We start from the raw sequence: 18,732 nt of genomic DNA, 5'->3' as shown, positions 1-18,732 counted from the left end.
GCTAGTTTCCTATTGTATATTAGCCTACTGAGTGCCTCTGCTGCATAATTGGAACACTTTGTCTGTCCTTGGAAATCCTGTGGTATTGTAGAGATGACAGGTGATGTGAGCTACAGCCATGCATGGTGGTACATGCCTGTAATCTCACCACTTGAGGCAGAGGCAGGTGGATTTCTGTGAGTTTGAGGCCAGCCAGGGTTACATAATAAGACCCCGTTTTTTGTTTTGTTTGTTTGTTTGTTTAAGATAAGAGATCACCTCTGTTTTAAAGAAATAAGAAAGAGCATAGGGCAGTCCAGAACAGAGCACCCCGTTCTTTCTGACCATGCACTTGGAGGATTTGAGGAAAAAAGAGGTGATGCATTGTGTAACTGGGGAGGGGAGTATTTAATGGTCCTTCACAGGCAGGTAAGAACTAAGGAAAGGCAAGCTTGTGTACTTGGAAGGGTTGGAGTTGTCACTTCTCTATCATTCTTATCGTTTACAGTAGGTGGCTGTTAGCTGAGTAGCAAGAGGAACATGCTGCAGTTTCATAAACCGTTTTATCTCCCTTTATCCTCCAGCCAAAGCTCTTGGCTCTCTTTTTGATAACCCTCCTTAGAATGAAAGAAGTAGGTATTTCTATTCTGAAAGGGAGTGTGGGGAAACTAAGGCAGAAAAAAGGGCCAGAGGAACTGCAAACATTGAAGGTCTTTATTAGGAAACGAGGGCCATGTTGTATAACATGGGGGTTGAAAATGCCTTGAAGGTCACTGTTTAGTCCTCTGTCCTGTGCTTCAAGTAATCCATTTGGTTTGGGCAAGTCTCACTTAGTAAGTTTCCCTGTCATTTCTTCCAGGGCAGAAGAGGAAAGAAACTAACGGGTATTGAGCACCTACTGTGTGCCAGACCCAGGCCAGGTACTTTACATAATTTATTTCCTTCTGTCCTCACAACTCTGTGAAGTATGGTGTTATTCCCATTTCATAAATCGAGACTCAGAGAATTTGAGTTGTGCTCCGAAATACTGAAAATGGCGAAACAGCAATTTGAACTTAGAACCATGTCTCCAAAGTTCATGCTCTTCCCTGCGAGAGACCTGTCCTGGAGTTAAGGGTAGTAAAGCAGCGTTGACCCAAGGATTCAGTTGGGCCTTCTCTTGGCTACTTGTTTTGAAGCATCTTGAGTGGATTGGATAGGCTTGTAGGGACGCTAGCATCGCAGCCCCATTGCTCTGTCCTTTCTCAGCTTGTACAACCGAGGAAGGTTTTCTACCAGTTGACCGCACAGCATGAAGCTGTTTTCTGTCTCCTGGAAGGGCCACACCTGAGTAAGAATTGTAGTAAAAGTTCCAAACCGCTGAGGTGGGGTTTGCTCAGCTTCCAGAGCATGAACGGCAGCTCTGATTTCTAGAATTCTGAGTCTTAGCTCTGGTTGCCTTCTTATCAGAGCCATGCCTTCAGCATAACATTTTAGTAAAGGGACTAGTGTTGCCATTTTAAATTCCATTCTTGATCTTAAGTAGTTGAGACATTGAGCTGGAAGGGCATTAAAATTCCATTTATTTAACGCCTGCTATGTAACAGGCAGCAAGTCATATGTGGTTTCTGAACATATGTAAATGGTCAATAGCAATCTGTACCGCAGGAATATGGCACATTGTGACAGGTGCCATACTAGAATGCCCTTAACTTAGCTTAGTACACAGTTCCCTTGACCTTTGACTTGGATCTTACAGGATGCTAGAAATTTATCAATGACTTTTCCAGTGTGTAGCACAGTGTTAGACATAGAAATTTCAGCTGCTATTGTCATCTACTTTGCCTTGGTGTCAGGGAAGCTCTTGGAGTTTGGTATCTTGAGAGGAGAGTACTCTCATGGGCTATTTCAGAATAGAATTTGGAAGCTGTTGCAGGGCAGCTAGATAGATACAGCTGTGTCTTGGGAAATCTGGTGCAAACATATATGAACTCTTGGGACTGGAAGGAACTCTTAGGAGACTGAGACTAGGCTAATGTTGAAAATCAGTCTAGCTTCATAACAGATCATGGCACCCGTTGGTCTGTTGATCAGGGTTATTTTCTGACCCTTGTCAAACTGGACAGAAATGCCAACATGAAAAACTGGAGTCATGCCCCAAAAGCTGTCCGGATACACCACAAGCCATATAATTGTTGACAAGGATTATTGCCTAGTACATAGTAGGTCCTGGGTTTGATCTCCAGTACTGGAAAAAAAATAATTTAAGTTACCACATTAACATAAATTGCAGCTTTTATTAAAAATAATTATTTGGGGGACAGTGAGATGGCTCAGCAAGTAAAGGCTAAGCCTGAGAACTTGAGCTCAATCCCTGGGACTTACATGGTGGAAGGAGAGGAGGACTCATGGAAGTTATCCACACACATGGTACGGTGTATGTGCCCCTGTGCATGTATACTCATATATACAATAATAAGTGTGCTATTTTTAAAAATAGTAATTATATGTATTTAATTTTATACATTGAACAGAAAATTTTCCTGTTCTAATTTTTGCAAACTTTTTAGTAAAGTAAACCTGGGGAAGGAGGCTTGCTCTGTAAGTATGAGAATCAGAATTTGAATCTTCAGCACTCAAATGAAAAGCTACCATAGTCATATGTACTTGTAACCCCAACAAGAGCTGGAGGTGGCAGTATGTGAAAACAAGAGGATTGCTGAAGCTTCCTGGTCCACCAGCCAGCTTAGCCAAAAATGACTAACTTCAGGTTCAGTAAGAGATACCCAAGCCCAAGGATATAGGCAGAGAGTGGTAGTTGTTACACACACCCACACTCTCCTACACACACACACACAGAATAAAGATGGATTCTCAGGTTGGAGATGTAGTTCAGATGGGAGAGTGCTTGCTCAGCCTGCACAAAACTGTGAGTTTGTTGAAGTCTTTATATTCATTTTACATTAAAAATCCATTGTCTGGGCTTGAGAGATGGCTCAGAGGTTAAGAGCACTAACTGTTCTTCCAGAGGTCCTGAGTTCAATTCTCAGCAATTACATGCTGGCTCACACCCGTCTGTAATGAGTTCTGGTGCTCTCTTCTGGCAGGCATGCATGCAGGAGAACACTATATACATAATAAATAAATCTTAAAAAAAAATCCATGGTTGTACATAACTTTAATTGAAGAGGCAGGTGGATCTTTGATTTTGAGGACAGCCTGGTCTACATAGTCCCAGACCAACCAAAGCTACATGGTAAAACCCTGTCTCCAAACAAAAGTAAAAAAATAATATGAACTGGGTGATGATGGTGCATACCTTCATCTCTGTGATGGATCTCTGTGAGTTCGAGGCCAGCCTGGTCTACAGAGTGAGTTCCAGGACAGCCAGAGTTGTTACACAGAGAAACCTTACTTTGTCTCAGGAAAAAAAAAATGAATAAAATAAAATCTGTTGTGCATCTACATTTCAGATGTAATCTAAATTATTCTTTACCAATAATAATTCTGTGAAATTATGCTTTAGTCATTTGGAAAGTGAATTTCATTTATCATGCCCCCAAAATAACATTTGTTAATGACACACTGATTTCCTCAGACAAGTATTGAAACACTCTAAAACTCATGATAAGTGATACAAGTTTTCCAGAATTCTAAGTTATTTTGTATTGTTTTTTGTTCTTGAGGTAGATTCTCACTCTGTAGCCCAGGCTGGCCACAAATTCATGGTGATCCTCCTGCCTCACCTTTCTGAAGTGCTGAAAGTAGATGTATGAGCTACCATGCCTTTTAAACTTGACTTTTAAACTTTTACTCAACTTTTAAACTTGAGTTTTTGCTTGAAAGCTTGAATTTTTATCATTAGCCACAAATACTTGACTGTTTTTCTTGAAGTAGACTTGTTTTGTTTATATATTTATTTTTTGAGACAATATTTGCTAATAACCATGTCTGAATAACAAAGACATTCTTTCAGTTTAAAACTGGTATTACATGAAGAAAAACAACAACTTTTCCTTTGATCTGCTTATCCAGGAAATGCTGGTTGCCTTAGCTTACTGCTTCTTGAATGAAGCTGGTTGGGAGCAGAGACACTGGTTCCAGTGGTTCCACATCCCAGCTTCCTCTGCTCTGGGGATGTGCGCACTATAGCAGGATTCCCTGTGAGCAGCCCCGCTCTACAGAGACTCTGGCTTCACTTTAAGAGTGAGGCCATTACCCTGAAGTCTTTTGACAAGACATAAAACCAACAGAACCACTAGAATTTTTCCTTCTTCTTGTTTTGCTTAAAACTAAACAAACCTATACCCCAGAGACTCTGAAATTTAATCTAAGGTGAGTGGGAACAATTAGTTTCTGCCCAGGGATTCTGGGACTAAGAATTAGTTCGATGAGCCTTTGTGAAGAAAAAAATGCTGGGTGTTTTCGTCCACTTGATGACCATATTTTGTTCAGGGATAACAATAGAAGCTTTGAGAACAGCAAGTTGAAAGCCTAGGTTCACTGATTCAAGGCATAAGGGGCCATGTTTGCCAAAATTTAAAAAAATAACAGGAGATTGCAGTCAAAGGAACCCCAAACCAAGAGCTTATCTCAGCCATAGCATTGATTAGAAGAATCTGTAGCATTTCTAGGTCTTGGGATTCTTACCACCCTTAGCAGTTAAAGCAGAGTTGTGGGGCCAGCAAGAGGGCTCAGCAGAAAAGATTTGTATCTGCAAGGTTAATAACCTTGCTGGATTCCTGGACCCACATAGTAGAAAGAGAGTCTGATGCTGAAGGTTGGTCTCCAGCCTTCAGACATGTGCACACACACACACACTGAATGTGATTTAGAGTTGGAAAGATGACTTGGTGGTTAAGAGTGTGTACTGTTCTTGCAGAGGGACCTGAGTTTGATTCCCAGCATCCATGTTAGGGTGACTCACAACTGCCTATAATTATCTCCAATACCTCTGGCTTCCAAAAGCACTTGTAAACATACATATAATTAAAGATAATAAAATAAATATTTAAAAAATAAATAAAAATTAAAGCAGAGATGAAAATATCAGAGACAGTCAGGTATGGTGGCACACACCTGTAGTTGTAGCACTCAGGAGGCTGAGACAAGAAGATTGTGAATTCCATGGCAGCCTGGACTATATAATGAAACACCCACCTTGGGTTTTTCTAGACAAGGATTTCTCTGTGTAGCTTTGGCTGTCTTGGAACTTGCTTTGTAGACCAGCTAGGCCTCAAATTCAGAGGTCTGTCTACCTTGGCCTCTCAAGTGCTGGGATTAAAGGTGTGTACCACCACACCCAACTGAGATCTTTTCTTAAAACAAGAAAAGAAACAGAAAATCTCCTCACCTATAGAACATTGGGGCTTTGGGGGCAGCCACTCCACATTGCATGGTCCTGAAAGGTATACTAAACTTAAGAGAACACCGTGGATAGCCAGTCCCTAGTGTAGACTTGTTAGGAACAAAACAGCCAAAGAGCCTAGTTTATAAATTGAGTACTTACTGTCTTGATCCCTTTAGCTGAATGTTTTCTTCTATTGTCACTTAGCCCTCTGGGCAACTCTGGGCAATGCAGATGGTGTCCCTGCTTCAGTTAAAGCTTAATTAGCTTTCCATATGTGCTTCTTCCTTTACTAGGAAAGACAGCCTGCCCTATAGAGTGACTTTCATTAATGGCTAGTTCATTTATTTTGTGGCTTAATTTAGCACTAGAAAGAGTCACATTGTTTCCTTTGCTGGGAGCACACTGTAATCCTTGAAGACTGCCGGCTCCCATTTTTTTCCCTATTTGAAATTGGAACCACACAGGTAGAAGGGTGGGATAGAGAGGTGAGGACATACCTGCTCTATAGCAAGCAGTTCTCAGGAATGGTCTCACCAAGGCAAGCTATGATGCTGTGAGGATACTTCACAGATCTGCTGCTCTCTGCTGCACTGTCTGCACCCAAAATGAAGCTGGGTGTGGTGGCACAAGCTTTTAGTCCCAGCACTTGGGAAGGCAGGAGGATCTCTGTGAGTTTGAGGGCAGCCTGGTCTGCATAGTGAGCTACATTAGAGAGACCCTGTCTCCAAAGGAAAAAAAAAAAACCAAACACAAAACAGGAGAATAAATGAAATAAATAGCACAATGTTCTGGATGGACATAGGGCAGAGAGGTGGTTATAAGAGAACTCTTTTAGATTGTCTAGAACGTGTGGATTTGTGTGGGGCCTTTAAGGGAAATGCGGATAAAAGGCTCTTAAGTAGAAGACTCTCTTTAGCAAAGGGAGAGGTAGGTAAGTGCAGAATATTTCGGGGACTTAAGCATTTGATGTTGTGGAGTTAAAAGCAGAAGTTAAGATGTTTAACAGAAACCAGGCATAGAAGTTTATGACTAATCCTAGCACTTAGACGGCTGAAGCAGGAGGATTGTTATAAGGGCAGCCTTGACTACAATGTCAGATCTGTCAGACCCCAACCCTCCCCCCACACACTAAAAAGCAATACCAAACAAGTCATCTTGCATTCATTGTATATGACAAGTTCTTATTCGTGTAAAATTCAGTGACTACATACATGGAGCTTGTGCCACCTGTTTGGCACTGGTGGCGGCTCTTTATCACATTTCATTCTCAAAGCTGACCCTGCAAGTTAGGACTTAATCCCATGTTAGATAAGCAGAGGAGTAAGTAGGACCGGCCAGTATCGTCCAGCTTTAAGTGATAGTAGCTCAGGATGACTAGCAAAGCCTGTGTCCCCTGTACCACAGCACACCCACAGTTACTCTGAGAACAGTCACATTTGTCACATGCTCAAATTATAAGAATTCCATGTTTGATTTTGAAAGAATATAGAAAACATTTTTTAAAAATGTATGCGTGTGAATGTTTTACCTGCATATATGACTGTGCACCATGTGCATGCCTGGTTAGAGCAGAGGCCAGAAGAGGACATTGGGCACCCTGGAAATGGAGTTAAGAGATGATTGTGAGTGTCCATGTTGGTGCTGGGAATCAATCCCAAGTGCCCCGGAAGAGCAACCAGTGCTCTTAGCCATTGCCATCTCTCCCGCCCTGAGAGATCTCTGAGAAGGCATTTTTTGTACTGTGGGGTATTCATTGTGAATTGAATTATTGTTCAAAACCATTAATTAGCCAGCATGATAACACATGTTTAGTCTCAGCATTTGGAAAGAAGAGGCATGTGGATTTCTGAGTTCAAGACCAGTCTGACCTACATAGTGACTTCCAGACCACCCTTGGTCTACATAGACCCTATCTCCAAAAGAGAAAGAAAAGAAAGCCTCACAAAAATCCAACATTTTTAAAAACCCTGTTTGTTCTACTTTATAGACTGTAAAAAGATTTAAATGCATAGGACCTGGTTTTGATCTCTAGTACTGAGAGAGAAAAGATTTATTTGAAGAAGATTTTCACTCTTTTCAAAGTATTTTTTATGGCCAGACATGCTGGCACATGCCCATAATCCCAGCACTTAGGAGTAGATGCAGGAAGATGAAGACTTCAAAATCACCCTTTGAGACATAATGAGTTCAAAGCCAGCCTGAGCTTCATGAGACCCTGTCTCTAAAACTAAAACAAAGAAGAAAACCCAGCAACAACAACCCATGTAATGATTTTAGGACGCTCACGCCCAGGTGAGACGAGCTGTTGTGAAGCTCCCCATCCTGGTGCTGCCTGTGGCACTCTTGCTGTTCACTGGGAACAAAGTCCCGCTTCTACCTGCACTTACTACAACTCACCTGACAGCTTTGAGAAATGCCCTAAGTACTGTTCTCAGAAAGTCCCCCTTTGGGGCCTGTGAGATGGCTTAACAATTACAGGAGCCTGCTGCCAAGCTTGACAGCTTGAGTTCAACCCCCAGGAGAGAGCAACTTCAGCAACTTGTTCTCTGACCTCTACATGGGTGCCCAAATGTGCACACACATACACACAACATAGAAATATTTGCATTAAAAAAGTCCTCCTTTGCCTTAATTTCTCAAATCATTTTCCTCTATCACCCTTCCGTGCTTGTGGGATGACAGATGAGTTTACATTAAGCAGCTGTCTTGCACACTGAGACAACCCCTTGGCAGTGTTTCGGCTTTGTCTTTTATAGATTCTACTTGTAAAATGTCTTTTCTGGCACTCTTCTCCATGCCCCTGTACTTCCCTAGTGTTTCTTATGCTCCTGGTGTCACTTCTGGTTCCTTTCTTTTTTGAAAAACCAGGGACCCAGGTTAGTGTGATGGCAGCATGGCAGACTTCAGGCTCTTCTGATACCAGCTCCTTGTGAGAAGGTGTTGTCACATGAAACAACAGTTTACAAACACATCACCTAGTGGAGGGTAAATCTGAAAGTTATACAGAGTTGTGGAGCAAACCACCATGTAACCTAGTGGCTTAAAACAGTACCATTTACCATTCCTCCTGAGTCTACTGCTTGATGGGTATTGCTGCTGCTCTTAGCAGACCTGATTGCAGCTGGGCTCACTCACAGATCTCATCAGCTGACTCCCTTTTATCCAAGTCCTTCCTATGGGACAGGAGTCTGGCCATTCCCTCATGGTGTGGCAAAGGCACAAACAAAATCATGGCAGGCCTTCCATGCAAAGATACAAGAAGTACATATACTATTCAGATTGGTGCTATCAGCATATCTGCTAACATCCTGTTAGCCCAAAGGAAGTGACGGGGCCATGTGCAGAGTCAGTGGAAGGAGACAAGAGTTGGAAAATAGAGGAAAACTATTCATTGGGGCTATAAATATAATTAGATTCCCAGTTAGGACCCCAATATGAAAGGAAGCTTTCAAACTTAGATGACTGGATCACATTTGTGTAGGGGGAAGAAATTGGCCAAGTAATGATCTGAGCTATGGCCTGTAGCATTGTACACATCTCTGCAAGGTGGGTAGGAAGCAGAGCTCAGAGAAGTTAAATAACTTGCTCAAGGTCGTCGGCTGATCCAGGGTGAGGCTGAGATGAGATTGTACGTCTGTCTGGCCCGGAGTTTTGGTTCTTTTCAGCACCCTTACTCAGAAGAGACGAGCACCAGGGTCTGTCTTCCTGCTTGTTTACCATGTCTGCAAGCCCATCTCTAAAATCCCACTGCAGTCCAGAAACCACATGTCTGTTGTCCTTCCAGGTGAGGACTGCTCTATAGCCTGCATAGACCTGTGGCCCTTCCTAGGCTATTCAGAGAAGGAGAAGCCTCATCTCTTTATTCTTTGATATTGAGGACTTCTGAGCATGAGTTTTGGAGTCAGATTTACTGGGATTCAATCATGCACTAGCTCTGTAACCTTGGGCAACTCATTTAACTTCTTGAAATCTGTTTCTTCATCTTAAAAAAAAAATGGGAATAAGAACACCTTGTTTGCAGAGCTGTTACAAGGACTAAAGCTAAATTATGTTTATAAAGTGCCTATCCCAGTGCCTGGCACGTAATAAGTGGTGTTATGAATACTGTTAGCATCATTTCTAAGGACAGCCTTTCCCCCTCCTGGGAACCCCTGTGTCTGTGTGTTGGACAGGTTCCCCCCACCTCCAGTCAGTCTGTGCAGACTTGTTGCCTGCTGTGTCACCGCGAGCGCAAAGGCTGGGAAGAAGGCCCTTCACAAAATGGACTGGTGTTGCAGGGTGAGAAGCTGCCCCCTGACTTCATGCCAAAGCTCGTGAAGAACCTCCTAGGCGAGATGCCTCTATGGGTCTGCCAGAGTTGCCGAAAGAGCATGGAGGAAGATGAAAGGCAGACAGGTCGAGAACATGCAGTGGCGGTAGGTAACAGCTGACAGGTGACCCCTGAATGCAGGGCTGCTTCCTTCCAGGAAGTCAGGCTATTTCCCCTGACCTCAGGAAGCTCTGTCCAAGCTGCTGTGAGAAACCATCCGGCTGCACTTAGCATTTGCAAGTTGGTTTAGACCTGAGGGAAGAAGACTCCGGGCCTGTTAGTGATATAGGTAGATCTTGATCCTATTCTGTCACCTGATGCTGATACCTTCAGCCCTGAGGCTGTTTGGAAGGCCACCACTGTGACAGAGATCAGTCAGAAGGTCTGAGATGTGCCTCAGTTCGAAGACGTCAGTAATAGCCGGGAGCTGTGGAAAACAGGCATTTGTGAGCCATGTCAGCCAGACTTCTTGCTTTCCTTCCCTGTAGACTTTCATTTACTCAGAATCAATTCAGTTTCCAGGCTCCTCGCTTGTGGCTGTAAATGTAGCTCAGTGGTAGAATGTTTGTCTTGTGTGTGCAAAGCTCTGGACTCACTCCTTAGTGCTGGGAATAAAAGAAAGGAGGGTCAGAGAGACGTCGATGGAGCAGGGCCAGAGAGATGTCAGTGCTAATGCATCAAACACCTGCCACACAAGCTTGAGGACCTGAGTGTGAGTCCTCAGAACCCAGAGAAGGTCACGTGTGGTAGTGCATGTCTTTAATCCCCATGCTCCTGCAGTAAAGTCGGAAGTGGAGACAAAATACTCTTTGGAAGTTGGTTGGCCAGCTTCTTGCTTACACAATGACAAACCAACAAGGAGACCCTGTTTGAAACAAGGTGGAAGGTGAGGACCTGCATCCAAGGTTGCCCTCTAACCTCCACTTGTACACTGTGACACATGTGCATTTGTACTTACACCTGTATGAACACACATCACACACTTACACAGGTATTCATCATAAACAAGAAAGGGCTGGGTGTGGCAGCATTCACCTTTAGTTCTGGTGCTTGGAAGGCAGGGGCAGGCAGATCCCTACATAGTGGGTTCCAGGACAACCAGGACTACATAGAGACTAGAAATAAAAATAAAAAAAATAAATGAAAGACTCAGGCTAAAGATGGTTAAGAACTCTGGGGTTTGATTCTCAGCACCCACATGGTGGCTCATAAACTGGTATAATTCCAGTCCTAAGGGATCAGATGCCTTCTGGCCTCTGTCTGCATATGGTGCACAGACATACATTCAGGCAAACACATAAAATAAAAATAAAGTCTGAAAAATTTTTAAAATAAATGGAAGGAAGGAGAAAGGGGATGGGGGAGCATGAGTGCTAAATCATACTTGTGATTCATGACCTTTTGTCTTGTTGGCAGCCCTCACACTCACAAACGGCCCATGTTCATAGACAGGCTTTGCCCCATGTGAAGCTCTTTACTTGCTATCCACACAGCCACGGAACTGAGAACACGGTAGTCCCTTCCGAGTACTTGCTTGGCCCTTAATTATAATCCAGTGTGACTTGTGCTTATTGGTTCAGTCATAACCTGAGGGCCTTAAGGAGCAGGTCAGTTCCACGGTTTGACCATGAGCCTTTTTCTTTCTCCTTTCCAGATTTCCTTGTCACATACACCCTGCAAATCACAGTCTTGTGGGGGTGACTCTCATTCATCCTCGTCTTCTTCTTCATCATCCTCATCTTCCTCCTCTTCCTGCCATGGCAACTCAGGGGACTGGGATCCCAGCTCGTTCCTGTCAGCACATAAGCTCTCAGGCCTCTGGAATTCCCCACACTCCAGCGGGGCTGTGCCAGGCGGCTCACTTGGGAGTCCTCCTGCCATCCCTGGTGAGTCTTTAAGCTTCGGAAAGTACTGGGCCCCCTTTGTAGATAGCCATTTGCCTCTCTACTTTGACCCAGTCAGTAAGTAAACATGGACCTGTTCTGATGGCAACAGGGACAACCTAGACCTTGACTATCTCTAGAAGATCTGCAAGACTGTGAAGTTATAAAATGCTGCCCATAGGGAAAAAAATGTCCTCATTGCTGTCATTGGCTTAACATTGGGTCTAGGAGAAGTCCTCATACTGAGGAGCAAGTGGCCTCGGAAAGCCCTAGGAAGTGAGATTTAGATCATCTACGCCTGCCCTCTGTACCATTGACAACCTGAGCCACCCCTGCTTCCTTGGCTTCCTACATCTTGTCTACCTTAGGGATAGCTGTAGAGCACTGTATTTAACGACAGGAGACTGGCAGGTGGCATGCAGGCTACAGGAGTCTTATAAAGTAAATACTAATGCTCAGAGACCCAGAGGGAAAAGCCTTTGAATTGTTACTGTCATAATTCTTAATGGAGGATGGAGTTCTTCAAAACGGTGCTGTTCTAAAGTTATGTAAATTGAATGCATAACTTCAGTTATCTTGGTCCGTGATGGAGTCACCAGAGCTTTTTCCTACTTCAGTCAGAGATCTGTAGCCTCCTAGGAGTCAGGTGTACATACCTTGGCTGCTCTGGTCCACGTGGCCCAGAGGCAGATCCCAAGGTTGCTGTAGCTTCCTTTCTCAGGCCTAAGGAATACCTAAGAGGAGGTAGCTCCTAGAGGAACCCAGAGAAACAGCAGAGTTATCCTCTGTTCACTCCACAGCTGAGCCATAGCCTCCTTGGCTTGGGATTCTCAAACTTGTCCAACCTGCTATCCATGTCCTCTTCAGGGGCCTTATGCTGAGAGACTATGCCCTCTGGTCACAGTAAGCAGGATGATGTGGCAGTGAGCCTGTGGGCTTTCCTTCCCAGGTCTGACCCCTTTTTCTCCCCTCCACCTACAGGTGAGGCTTTCCCTGTCTCGGAGCACCACCAGCACTCAGACCTCACTGCTCCCCCAAACAGCCCTACCGGCCACCCCCCACATCCAGCATCTCTGATTCCTTCTCACCCCAGCTCTTTCAGCTCACCGTCCCACCCACATGTGTTGCCCTCCACCCCGGCAGCACCTTTCCCTGCCCAGGCTTCAGAGTGCCCTGTGGCTACTGCCACTGCCACCCACCCCCCAGGGCCTTGTCAGAGCCCCCATCTGCCCTCCACCAGCATGCCACTCCTGAAGATGCCTCCACCATTCTCTGGGTGCAACCACCCCTGCAGCGGGCACTGCAGTGGGCACTGCGGTGGGCCTCTCCTCCCACCACCAAGCTCGCAGCCACTCCCTAGCACTCACAGGTAAGTGAGTGTCGTGAAAGGCACCACTCTGTACTCACTGGAGCCAGGAGCTATGGAAAACTTGCCAAGAACACTGTTAGAATGGAAATGCGAGTGCAGATCGGGCTGGAAGAAGTAGCTCAGCGCTAGAGCACACTCTTAGCATGCATGAGGTCCTGTGCTCAACCTTGGCGCCAAATTACATAAATTCTAAATTAAGGGTTTTTTCATTATAATTTAAGTTTTGAACAATTCAGGTGTAAAAAAGAAAAGGGTCTTCACAACCTAAAGAGAAACTTCTATAACTGGCCTGCTTTCTTGAAAATACTTTGGTGTGTAAATGACATAATTAGTTCTATATTTGATAAATACTTTATGTAGCAATTTTTTATTTTCTTCATTTTGAGACAGGTTCTTTCTTTTTCCTCCCTACCCCCATAAGACAGGTTTCTCTGACCTAGTTGTCCTGGAACTTGATTTGTAGACCAGGCTGGCCTCAAACTAGAGGTCCGCCTGCCTCTGCCTCCAGAGTGTTGGGATTAAAGGTGTGCGCCACCACCACTTGGCCGTGAGACAGTTTCTTTCTGTGTAGCACAAGATAGCCTCTAACTTGTGATTCTCCTGCCCTAGCCTTCTGCTGGGATTACAGGAGTTTCTTACCACCTCTGGCCTGCATAGCAACACTTTTTAAATATCATGAGATATTTAAAAACTAAGACTTAAGTATCCGTGGTTTTTGGGTTTTGTTTGTGAGTTTTTTGTTTATTTCTTTGTTGTTTTGGGGGGGTTGTTTTTTTGGGTTTTCTTGTTATTTTTTTTTAGTGTTTCAAGACAGGGTCTCTCTATAAACCTGGCTATCCAGGAATTGCTCCATAGATCAGATTGGCCTCGAACTCAGAGTTCCACCTGTCTCTGCCTCCTGAGTGCTGGGATTGAAGGCATGCACCACCATGCCAGACTCATCTAGACTTTTTTCCCCTCTGAGGCAGGGTTTCTCTGTGTAACAATCCTGGCTGTGCTGCAATTCACTTTGTAGACCAGGGTGGCCTCAAACTCAGATCCACCTGCCTCGGCCTCTTGAGTGCTGGGATTAAAGGTGTGCGCCGCCAGCACCTGGCTTTCATTTCCAAATTTTTAACCAAGAAAAATACTGTTGTGATAAGTGTCCCAAGCCTGTGTTTGAATAGATCTGGGCCCTGTAGAGCCCTAGGAGCTCTGTGATTCTGTTGTCTGTATCTGGATGTGAATGTACTGAAGGCAGATGGTTTCTAGGTTGGCACTGTCTATTATATATCTGTGTTCCCAGGCTGAGGTTTCGCTACCCCACTGCCACCATTCTTGGCTTGTCATCCACATGTCTGTCTCATGCTGTTGATGTCAGTATCGACTTGGATCTTGCCGTTTTCACTTAGAAGTACTACTGGGTTCCAGTGTTTTGTTCTTAATTCTCAGTATTTGGGGCTGGAGAATAATAACTGTAGTTCATTTTGCTGGTCTTCAGTTGCAGAACATTTAGGTAATTCTATCATTTTAACATAACCAACATCTAAAGATATCCTGTCCTAAAGCTTTTTCCTCTTTTAAACTTTTTCATTGCTGTTTCTTGGGAGGGTTCTTAACATACATTGACAAACTGCTTTCTGCCATGCACACCTATAAGCCTAGCAACTGGAAAGTAGAGCCAGGAGGATCTAGAGTTCAAGGCCAGCCTCAACTGTATAGAAAAACCTAGAGTGAAGGGGGAGGGAGGAGAGAGCACACAAGAGCCTGTGAGTGTTGAGGGTAGATGCAGCAGACCCTGAGTTTGATCCCTAGCAAGAAAGAGAATAGGTGGGGGAACTGCTTTTTATAGGATTCTCTGAATCCATGTAACCACCAATAAAGAGTAGTGGTCTGTCTGTATCTTCAGAAACACTGGATATTTTAATTTTCCTAAAAGGTATTTTGCTTACTGTAATAGAATTGTGAACTTGGAATGAACTATAGGCACCATTGGCAACAACTTCTGCCTTTTTCTAACCCCTACCATGTGTTTGCTGACCTTTCTAACAGCAGACTTGGGCTCCACTGGCCTGTCCTAGACTGTCACTTAATTCTTATTTCCTCTGAAACATGGGACCAGCTTCTACAGTGCTCCAGCTGCTGCTGACCCGTCATAGGGCTCTGGTTCTTCCCAGCTCTGATTCTGGGACCTCTCAGTCTGTCTCATCTTTACCCTAGGAAAATGTTGTTTGTAAGTTGCCCCAACTTATTGCCAGAGTCCAGAGACAGAATGTAAGTGGAGAAAGCATGGACTCTGTACACAGGAAACATAGGTTTGTGTTTTACTACCTGCTGGACTGTGCTCTGAGCCTCAGTCTCCACAGCTGTTAAATGGGGAGTGGCGCTGATTTTTGCAGGACTTCAAGGATGGCTAGATGACGTGCTGAATATGTTTCTGGGTCCAGGCAGTGGTTCTTGTAGTCTATAGTCCCCAGGAGGCACATCTGATTTTCCTCATCACAGAGCTCTTGGTTAAGGAAGCTCTCTACCTGCTGACGCAGATGCCAGGTGCAAATGTGTGTGAGGACCCTGGGAAAGTAGGAGTAAAACTGTTTTCATTGATCATTTGGGGCTGCATCAGAGCCATCAGCCCATGAGTCTGTTCAGATTCCTGATCCCTAAGCCCTTGGGGTGCAGGATTGCCCTGCTGTGTGATGGAACTCCTTCAGAATTTTAAGTAGCGTACTGTCTATCTACCTATTTGAAAGAAATGATGAACAGCCTATTATCACAAGGCTTGATAAAACAGCAAGCTAGAGAGGTATCCACACAGTGCCCTCAGAGAGGTGTATGCAGGAAGCTTACACAGAGTCAGTCTTTGCACTGTGACGGCCTAAGAGGCAGTAGAGACTTCTCAGGCTCTGTTCTTTGCAAGAGACCCTGATGTGGCCAGTGAAGGGCAGTGGAATGGTGGCTGGGGATTGGGACACTTTTCTAGGCTCCTGCTGTATTCTGTGCCTGCACCACTTACTCTCACCTCTGGGCCCTTCTCCATTGCAGCAGGGACCCTGGGTGCAAGGGGCACAAATTTGCACACAGTGGCCTGGCCTGTGAGGCAGATGAGGGTCTGGGCGAGGAAGAGGATAGCAGCTCTGAGCGCAGCTCTTGCACCTCGTCCTCCACCCACCCACGCGATGGGAAGTTCTGTGACTGCTGCTACTGTGAGTTCTTCGGCCACAATGCGGTGAGTGAGCCTGCCTGGGCAGAGAGGGCTGGGCAGCCAGGGGCAGAGGAGAGACCCCTTGCTCATGGCAGTGATTACTGCACTGGGACTGAGAGTCCTTGCACCTACATCTGCTTGCTTCCGCCTCGAGGCACATTTGTGAGGTCGGGTTTTCTTAACATTTTGTTGGCTGTGTTCTTCTCGTGGTTTCTCTTAAGATTGACTTTTTTTCTTTAGGCAAAAGGAAAGGAAGTGGCAGAGAGAAAGCTATGATTCTGATGAGTATGTATATGTGTGTAATCCCAGAGAAGTGAACGCTTGTACATGATGAAGGCAGAGTGGAAGCAAAAAGTTCCCCAAGTGTGACAGCCAGTCGAGGTACAGGTCATGAACATAGATGGCACCAAGAAAGAGGCTCAGATCAGGGTACATGCTGTCTCTAGACAGGGGAGCGATTTAAAAGTCTCAGAAGGAGAAAAGGAAAAGGCTGCTGGCTAGGGAAGAGCAGTTGAGGATAAGAGAGGTGGAAATAATTCAAAATTACTAGTCACCTTTAAGCTAGGCATTGTTATCTTCATTTTAGAGGTGACAAAATTGAGGTTCACAAAGGCTCAGTGACTTACCCAAGGTCATACAGCTTCCTAGTGATAAAGCCAGGGCTCAAACCTGCTTCCCTGGCTCCCCAGTCCTTGGTCATCGAGCTCTGCCCTCGTCTTCTACCTACCATTGCTTCAGCTCATAGCCTATTGAGGATGAAGTCATTTGGTGGCTGATGCTAGAGAGAATAATGGTCTGGCTTCTCACCACATACTTGGTGCCAGCGGGTGGGAGTGCTATGGGCCTCCCAGGCCTAGGGTGTAATGTCAGCAACTCCCCTCCCCCAGCCACCCGCTGCCCCGACGAGTCGGAATTATACTGAGATCCGGGAGAAACTCCGCTCGAGGCTGACCAGGCGAAAAGAGGAGCTGCCCATGAAGGGGGGCGCCCTGGGCGGGATCCCTGGGGAGCCTGCGGTGGACCACCGAGATGTGGATGAGCTGCTGGAATTCATCAACAGCACGGAGCCCAAAGTCCCCAACAGCGCCAGGGCTGCCAAGCGGGCCCGGCACAAGCTGAAAAAGAAGGTGGGTGTGGGGGGGAGCTCAACTCTACTGCTTCTCCTCCCCAAGGAATCTCTCACCCCAAGCCCTAAGACCTCTGGGGCATGATTGGTGCTGGCTGCCTCCCCCCCCCCCAAAGAAAAAAGTTGGTATGATTCATTTGCTATGAGAAGGTCTGAATGAATCCGGGAGGCATCAGGGTCAAAACTTGGCAAGTAATTGGAGGAGGAAATGTCTCAGACACAAGCTCAAGTCCTCCAAGCTGAGGACTTGCTACAGTTGGTCATTTATTCATTCATCAAGTACGTCCACAAATACTGGGAGCCAAAATGTAACACTTAAGTTCTTACCTGAGAGAAGCTTAGTCCATTGAGAAGACTGACACAAAACAGGACAAGCACGATAGAGTGTGACAAGTACCAAGAGTGAGGGACATACCCTCTCTTGCCCATAAGTGGCTTTACAAGAGGTTAACTGACCCTCTGAGTCCCAGGAGTAAGGACAGATTCATCAGGAGGGCCTTTCTCCTGGCAGCAGGCACAGCACATCTCACAGGAGGGTGGTAAAGCCGAAGCTGAAAATAGCAGAGAAGTGGGGCAGGTAGTGGAAGTAGAAGATAGCCTCAGAGGCCCTATCGAAGAGCAGCTTTGACTTTAGCCTCCAGATGAGCGGCTGTCACCTGACAGTTGACATCAAATAGAGCTCTTGTCAGGTCTGTATTTTGATTTCAGTGTGGTAGTACAGAAGGCATGTGGGAAGATGAGGGCAAGAAAACTAGGTTTGATATCCCAGGTGAGGAAACACAAGACCAAGGGGGACATGACTGAGAGTAGGACTGCAGAGAGATGTGAGGACAGCAAGAGCTCCAGGCTTGGGTATTCCAATGACAGCACGATGGCACAGTTGGGTGTCTCAGCCAGTATGCTGATGGTGCCTGTGATGGAGCCAACATGGCAGTTGCGGAAGACTGGATGCAGTAGGGGGCACTTTGACTCAGAGGTTCCTGTGAGCCATTCAAGTGCAAGTGGGGCCATAACACTAAGTGCTGTGAGCTCAGAGATGTAATTGAAGCCATGGGAATGAAGCAGTCCTCAGCGGAGGATTAAACCCAGGGAGCTATTCTGGAGAGCCCTGCTGCTAGATGAGCCCTGGGGTTGATGACTTGTCACCTGCGGCTTCATTACTTCTTCGCCTGCCTATTCCCAGCTGCGTCTGCACAGTGCCTCATGCAGGAGCCACCATCTGAAGAGATTTGGTTTGACAGCCAGCTAGTTTTATTTCTTGGGTGGTCAAACAACCCTAGAGCTCTGGAAGGCAGAAGGGATTCTTCATCTTTCCAGTCCAAGAACAACCAAGATCCTTCTGCAGCCTGAAGTAGCGAACCTGTTGTTACCATCATAGAATGTTCAACCTTCTTTTGCTCCCACCCACTTGCTCTGCAGAGGTGTTCAGTAGGTTATAGTGGTCTCTGGCCTCATTAAGCATGTCCCCAGAGGGCATGCTCAGTAGTTCCGAGGTCTGGTGCCTTTTATAAACCTGTGCACCTTCCTGAATGACGTCTCTCCAGGGCTCAGTTCAG

General features: G+C 45.5%; 1 protein-coding gene across 11 annotated transcripts in view; it reads left to right on the top strand.

The window, feature by feature from the left end:
• Nucleotides 1–18,732, top strand: part of Fam193b (family with sequence similarity 193 member B) — a 34,125-nt gene that overhangs the window by 6,021 nt on the left and 9,372 nt on the right. For 3 of the 11 annotated variants that reach the window (XM_048447747.3, XM_048447745.3, XM_048447742.3), the window contains 5 exons: nucleotides 9,481–9,723; nucleotides 11,272–11,503; nucleotides 12,482–12,869; nucleotides 15,891–16,074; nucleotides 16,938–17,177. The exons of 1 other annotated variant lie outside the window; for it this stretch is intronic. In XM_048447747.3, coding sequence (XP_048303704.3) covers nucleotides 9,481–9,723; nucleotides 11,272–11,503; nucleotides 12,482–12,869; nucleotides 15,891–16,074; nucleotides 16,938–17,177 — 1,287 coding nt within the window. Of the gene's footprint in view, nucleotides 1–838; nucleotides 900–3,926; nucleotides 9,093–9,480; nucleotides 9,724–11,033; nucleotides 11,130–11,271; nucleotides 11,504–12,481; nucleotides 12,870–15,890; nucleotides 16,075–16,937; nucleotides 17,178–18,732 lie in introns of those variants that run through there. 7 more of the 11 variants (XM_048447744.3, XM_048447743.3, XM_085699599.2 and 4 more) reach the window with 6 other exon arrangements.

This window comes from Myodes glareolus, chromosome 14 (assembly GCF_982192425.1).
Source record: "Myodes glareolus chromosome 14, mMyoGla1.1, whole genome shotgun sequence".
Lineage (NCBI taxonomy): Eukaryota > Metazoa > Chordata > Mammalia > Rodentia > Cricetidae > Myodes > Myodes glareolus.
The sequence above is the reverse complement of the archived record's forward strand: the minus strand, read 5'-3'. Positions and strand labels throughout refer to the sequence as shown.